General features: G+C 32.1%; 1 protein-coding gene across 1 annotated transcript in view; it reads right to left on the bottom strand.

Moving 5' to 3' along the window:
* LOC106462506 (receptor-type tyrosine-protein phosphatase R-like) overlaps positions 1 to 7,591 on the bottom strand; it is a 65,102-nt gene that overhangs the window by 16,779 nt on the left and 40,732 nt on the right. The window contains exons 7-9 of the mRNA XM_022389791.1: positions 6,978 to 7,191; positions 2,381 to 2,461; positions 1,678 to 1,777 (exon numbers count right to left, since the gene is read on the bottom strand). Of these exons, the coding sequence (XP_022245499.1) occupies positions 1,678 to 1,777; positions 2,381 to 2,461; positions 6,978 to 7,191 (395 nt within the window). The remainder of the gene's footprint in view (positions 1 to 1,677; positions 1,778 to 2,380; positions 2,462 to 6,977; positions 7,192 to 7,591) is intronic.

Consider the following 7,591-nt stretch of genomic DNA (forward strand, 5'->3'; position numbering starts at 1 on the left):
ATAATTAATATTAAAAACTTTTATTATCAACGTTTGTCAATATTTTGACATCAAATTTGAATATTATCTAAGGTTTTAATTTCAAACAAAAATATACAAAAGATTCTCTATTTTCACTCTTCTGTGTGAAAAACTCTTCTACACTTTGATTTCTCTCTTTGAGAATTGTTTAACACCAAAAATAGGGTTACAACCAGTTACAAACACAAACTACACTTAATGACATGAAAGAAAATAAAATCTGAACTTCCTATCTTCTTGATTTGCTGAGATAACAATAAATGTTTCAAACCCACTAGAGATTTGTTTGTTATGAATTTCGCGCAAAGCTACACAAGGGCTATCTGCACTAGCCGTCCCTAATTTAGTAGTGTAAGACTAGAGAGAAGGCAGCTAGTCATCACCACCCACCGCCAACTCTTGGGCTAAACTTTTACCAACAAGTAGTAGGATTGACCATCACATTATAATGCCCCAATGGCTGAAAGAGCAAGCATGTTTGATGTGACAGGGATTTGAACCCACGACCTACAGATTGCGAGTCGAGCACCCTAGCCACTGACTCAGTGAAGGCTTCATAAATTCAGACAAATCTTTAGTAAAAATTTTTATTAAAGGATCCGTTATTTTGTATACAACATTTGCAAACAAAAGTTTGCAAAATTTCATGAAGATACACTAAGTAAATTCAGAATTATACTGTGTATAGTTTAACATTTACAGGGTCAGCTGACCCACTTTGCACAAAATTAGGCAAGAAATCTTTGATACGGGTGAAAGTTTAGAAACAATTATTATTAATTTATTTACATTAGAGGTTGGAAGAAACTAGAAAAACATGTGCATGCTGATAAATCAATAAATGAAACAACTTAGAGCTGTATTAAGCAGTATTTAAGTAGCATGTTACAGACAGACAGACTTCTGAAGCTAGATATAGCAAGTCTTGATTAAAGAAGAGTTCTATTCATGTAGATAGGTTAATGATTTAATGGTGTTACATACTGTCAGACTGTTATTGGTTTACGAATAGTAATTTCTGACAGACATGGTTAAATGAGCAAGTTATTCAGCAATCACAATTTTTTGACCGAATAAAGAATATTAACTAGCTGCGACTTTGTTTATTAAAGCAATCTAAACCCTAAGTAACACTGATTACTTTTGTATCTTGTAATAAGTAAGCAATATATTAGGTTAAACCTACATTATTATTTAAACAATAGGCCACATTCATTAGTTGTTCACAAGGAGAACAAATGCATACCATGCCAGCAGAAGTAGGGATAACTAATATTTTGATTACTTGGATGACTGGAATAATCCAAAACAGTAATTATCAGAAAAAATAATTTTGATTATTATAATGAATCAAAAATAATAATAAGAAACCACAACGGCAATACTTCAATGACTTAGAATAACCAGAAACAGTAATACCTGGAAACACTAATGTTATTAGTTGATTACTTCTATTTATAAATTATATCAATTAACCACCAAATTCTATACACCAGTAAATAAAAAGTTTTAGCTACTTTCAAAATTAAAATCAAGGTACATTAAACCAATAAAAGAAAACTTAATATTCTTAGTACTATTAATTATTTAAGCAAAACTAAAATGTCTTTGGTTTTCAAAGCAAAAAAATCAGAAACCATGTAAACGTAACATTACCCAAAATTCACGGTGGAGAGCTTTAACATCCTTAAGACAGTTTCGAAGCTGTTTTTTGGTGATTCTGTTGCCTGCAGATAGAAGGTATTCTTCTACTGAGCTAGAGGAACACAGAAAATTTCAATATGTTTAAAATCTTATAATTAGATAAATGTCCTTCACACGTACATGAAAAATATTTTCATAGAACAGATTTTCAAGCTTTTAAAATTTAACATGTTGAATATTGAAATTCCCATATAAATAATTTTCTCTTAAGCACAAACTAATCAAGGTAACAAGCCTAATAAAATATTCAATTGTAACTTCCAGTCTCGAGATGGAAATACGAAGATCGTTTTTAAGTAACTATAACTACACACACACACATACATACAGACAGACATAAGTATTGCGAACATAAAATACAGCGCATATAAAATCCCAATGAATATTTACCATCTACATTTGTAACATCCGACATCATCAGAAATTTCAGTAAGTATACACTAATACCGTGAGTGATTGTGAAAGCTCTTTTGATTAAGTACGGGTTACTGTTCATCCAGTTTGCCATTATTATATTTTTTTTATATATTTTGAAGCTAGTTAAGACAAAACTAAAAGAAAGATATACACTATACACACACATACACACCACAAGTATCAGGAGACACAAGGTTTTTAACTAGGTATATGATGTATAAAGTACAATAAGACTAACCATTCCTTAGGAGTTGTTCCATAATTGATATTTTCCATAGAATGATTCAGATCAAGAGTTAATGATGCATTAGAGCCCCTCCTGAAAAATTGAGAAAACATTCAGACACAAATACTAGTAACAAATGTTCACAAAAAAAAACTACAAGCTTTGAAATAATAAATATAACGGTGGTGTGCAATCAGGTCATGCACTGCACAACCAGTCATAAAACTAAAAATGTGGCAGTAATGTTTGTACAATCAAATGATTCTTCTGTATTTATTATCATCATAAATGCCTAACTTTGCACTTCCAACAATACTCTATTTTCTGGAGTTACGTCATTACCACCTCTTAGTAAAATCCTGCAAGTCATGCTGCATTAAAATAACATGACAGCTCGTACATACACAGAAGTCCAATCTCAACAATGTACAGGTCACATGCTTTGCTTGATTTTGTGATTGTAAAGAAATATCACTGGCTGGATTTGACAAACAAATATGTTGAAGAGTAATCCTATTCTCTGTATGTTTTTTTTTCCCCCATTCTGGAGATATACTACATTGATAAGTTATTACTGTACAACCTACTCGAAAACCCACTGCACACCACTGAAATATAACATACTTAGTTTCTGGTCTGTTCATACTACAGACTGTTTAATAACAAGCTAATTTTGAATGAAAAATAATGGTGGATATGCAGCATAATTCTTTTAGAGAAATATACTGCTCAAATGATCATGGAATAATCTAATTTTCTATACTCTAGCCATAAGAATAGAACAAATACAATTCTCAAATAATATTAATGGCACATCTGAGTTCATTTTTAAGGTGGCCAGTCATGTGATCTGATATACATGAGACTACTATTGCAGTCTAATAAATCATCATTTTTAAGGTGGCCAGTCATGTGATCTAAATATACATGAAACAACTATTGCAGTCTAATAAATCATCCTTTTTAAGGTGGCCAGTCATGTGATCTGATATACATGAGACTACTATTGCAGTCTAATAAATCATCATTTTTAAGGTGGCCAGTCATGTGATCTGATATACATGAGACTACTATTGCAGTCTAATAAATCATCATTTTTAAGGTGGCCAGTCATGTGATCTGATTTACATGAAACTACTATTGCAGTCTAATAAATCATCATTTTTAAGGTGGCCAGTCATGTGATCTGATATACATGAGACTACTTTTGCAGTCTAATAAATCATCAGAAAATGTTTGTTAATTAAGGTGTAATGCAAATTGTATATCAATGCAACATGCTCAAATTAGGTAACTCACTGATCCTATTAGTCATTTCCAGTTCATCAACATTGAAATATATGTTATCCTATCAAAGTCCAGTTGGATTCAAATGTAGCACGTATTCTAGCCAGTTCATACTCTCTCTCTCCATACCCTCTTCTAAGAAGTTATTATTCAGTTGACCATCACTGGGACAAATGTTATCAACCTTTGGGTATCTGTACCTGCATACAGAAATGCTAATTGTTGCAAGTCTCCAGCTCTATACCATAAGATATTCATAGTACCATTTTGTAACATAAAGTTCAATACAGACACCAATACTAATTCCAATCGAGAGAAGTATGCTATCATCACCACGTGCATGTCACTAAATGTGTACACGTCTCATATCTATGAACAAAACAGTTGCCCACATGTTATTTGACCAATCCATGTATTCTTAACACCAACAAAGATGGGCTGTTCTCTGGCAGTGAATTAGAGTAACACACAACATTGGTCATCTAGCATAAAAGATACTATGCTTCAGTAGCCCAACTTTTTTTTTCTCACTCTGTTGGTTGTCCAAAAATAATTCATGCAACTTTTAAGTATGTAATTCAGAACAAAACGTATACAAGGCAGTACAATACAATATTCTAAAAAATAATATAATTTATATGGCTTTCTAAGTTATAAATAGTCTAAAAAAGATTCCATTACTGCTCAGAGCAATGACTTTACTCAATGCGCATCTAGCATTTTGTTTTTTGCAATCTACTGTCTTTGACTACTAAAACTAAATACATGAACATAAGGCTCTTATACACTACAATGTGCTCTTTCCATCGTTTAAATATTCTCATCAAGCAAGTAGGCACGAGTGAATAAATGGCATGAAATCAAATGAAATAAGATTGGCTTCTCTGGTGGGTTTGCAAGTTTATTGATACTTCAGCAAATTGAAAAGATAGGAGCTTCTAATTTTTTATTTTCCTTGACAGTCTGTGTAGTTTGTATTTCCGATTGATTATGCACTGCAGAAACTGTTTGATGAAGTTATAAAATCTAAAGGGAAGAATTCAGAGGAAGATATGTCATGCGACATAGAAGAGTGAACACTGAGAATTTAAAATATTTCCTTTTGAAACTAATTGTTTGTTTGTTTTGAATTTTGCGCAAAGCTACACAAGGGCTATCTGCACTAGCCGTCTCTAATTTGGCAGTGTAAGACTAGAGGGAAGGTAGCTAGTCTTCACCACCCACCGCCAACTCTTGGGCTACCCTTTTACCAACGAATAGTGGGATTGACCATCACATTATAATGCCCCCATGGCTGAAAGGTCGAGCATGTTTGGTGGGACGGGGATGCGAACCCGCGACCCGCAGATTGCAAAGTCGAGCGTCCTAACCACCTGGCCATACCAGGCCCTTTTTGAAACTAAAACTTATATAATATTCAAATCAGAAGAGTGAACACTGAGAACTTAAAATATTTCCTTTTGAAACTAAAACTAAGATAATATTAGAATTTGAATTATAAACTATCTTTTGGTGACAAGTATATCAACCTACATTAATAATAAAGTTCTTGGATTGTATTTTAGAAGTAACTCTAAAAAAATAGGTCACAATTTGCCCACTTTGAATCACTGGAATGCACAGGGTTAATTCTGTTGCTAAACTGTTAATCCAGTTTGGAAGCTACAGTAACTGTCATGCCTATGTTGTCAGATAGTTATCATGCAGGTTTGTTAAAAGTGGTCTACCCTCTGTAGGTCTCCAGCTAACTATATTGTTGGTCTGAAACTTAATCCACATTCTGCAATGCGATGTGTTTGACCAGCTTCTAGCCAATCTGATGTTCTCTACATCATATCAATCAATTTATTTACAGACTTTGCTCTTATTGAACTCTAACTCAAAACACATTGATTCCTTCATTTTTATATATATCACTGAAAGCTGCATATCTGATCACATGTCTTGTCCACAAAATGTTTTGAATAGAAATTAACTCGCAGGTAACACAGATAGTATTTGACCCTCACATTACTAATTTTTTTATAGTTTTTTCATACTGTTCACTTTGTAATGTCATTGTGAAATTTATAACAGCAGCTGTACATTGTCACAGCTAGAATATAAAAGGATCTGATTATCCATTAATCATTTTGACCAGTGCAATACTAAAAAAGATTACTTGTACATGATATTTAGATTCTATAAACGTTTACCAGCCAACAAGCAAAAACAAACTGTTGTTAATATTTCACAGACTTGTAATGATACAATAATTTTCTCATGGAATACATTTTTTTTATGAGACCTTGCTGCTAAGATGTGTCCCGTAAAAGTGGCCATGGTTTTGAATTATTTGAGACAATACCAATAAAATCAGTTTGTTGAAACCTGTTGTAGGTTAATTCTGAGGTGTGAAGATAGGTGAAGCCAGCTACAAGAACAAACTTGAACCACTGAATTAAAAGAAAATGTACCGAAAATTAATTTTAATCATTATTCAATACATCTTTTTAAAATAAATACTTCAGAACTGAAGTTCATTGAACAAATAAATTTTATTTAATCAATTTTATATATAAAAATTGAAAGATTTAGATCCTGTGTTGATTTCAGCATGCTTGAATCATTAGTGTTTGTGAATTTCTTAAATTGTTTCTGAGCAAAATACAACACTCAGCAAATGCGAGAAAATTAAAAGTTAAAGTTATGTTACAATCTGCAGTCATTCTAGAAAAAGAAAAATATTTTTGATTTTATTTCATCTTTTTCAACTTTTCATTCCACTGCATGTTGATGATTTTGCTTCAGTTAATGTTAGGGGTAGAGAAAAGTAGAGATAAAATATAGTTTTACAAAAAACTGTTGACAGTTAATTTAGGCAGTTCTAAAGGTTATGTAAATTAAATATGAAACTGCAACATCAAAAGAAATATTCTGATTCTTGGCTTTCACTTGGACTGACTCAGTAAATGCTTTCAGAGATCCACAGACCAATCTTTAATAGAAATAAGTTATTAAAAACAATTTTTTTGTGTACAACAAACTCGTAATGTTAACTAAAAGCTTCTTATGTGTATTAAGAATTATAGTAAACATTACTATATATAGCTTCATAGATATGAAGTCAGTCTAATGGACCAATGCCATGCATGCATGGTTAAGTCTAAAAATAAAAAGTAGGTTTTTGCAATATCTTATATTATACCAGAAATAAATTAAGTATTTGTTTTAGGGACTTTACACATGATGTATGTTAAGCACTATGACTCACATGAATGAGAAGACGAGAAAAAAAAAACAATTACATAAAATATAGCAAAGAAACACTTGAAGCGCACACCTTTCCAGTAAACCTTTGGCCTTAATCCTTAGAGGACTTCGACGTGGACTTGATGTGCATTCCGATTCAGTTTCAGTTAAATAGCTATCCCTACTTTCTGGCTGAATTGTATCCGCTTCACTTACACTTGGCTTCAATATTGGCTGATAAACTACTTCTCTTGCTTCTTCTATATCAAGTCTCTTCTTTGTGTCTCGTCGATAAAAGAAAAAAGCTAGCAAGATATGTGGTAAATTAATATATTAAAGAACGATAAATATACATACAGGTATATACTATCTATCTTAACACACACACCACGTTTACAAGATGTTCAGAGGGCTTTCAAAACTAATTACTATATAACTGAATTTGTCCAAACCAACTATAAACATTTTTAACATGCTCAATAAATTATGCTGCGTGACAAGTCGTTGAAGGATGAAGAGTAGCTTTTAATAAAGTTGTGAAAGCAGTTCCTACCAAAATAAAAAATTAATCTGGAACTCACACTTTTTTTATTTTACTGACGTGTATGTATATACATTTTTAATTTTCCTAAAATATGTAACTTAAACATTTTCATGACTGAAAAATTAGAATCCCCCCCCCCATCTTTTTTTATCCATCTACTT

Source organism: Limulus polyphemus, unplaced genomic scaffold (assembly GCF_000517525.1).
Source record: "Limulus polyphemus unplaced genomic scaffold, Limulus_polyphemus-2.1.2 Scaffold1186, whole genome shotgun sequence".
Lineage (NCBI taxonomy): Eukaryota > Metazoa > Arthropoda > Merostomata > Xiphosura > Limulidae > Limulus > Limulus polyphemus.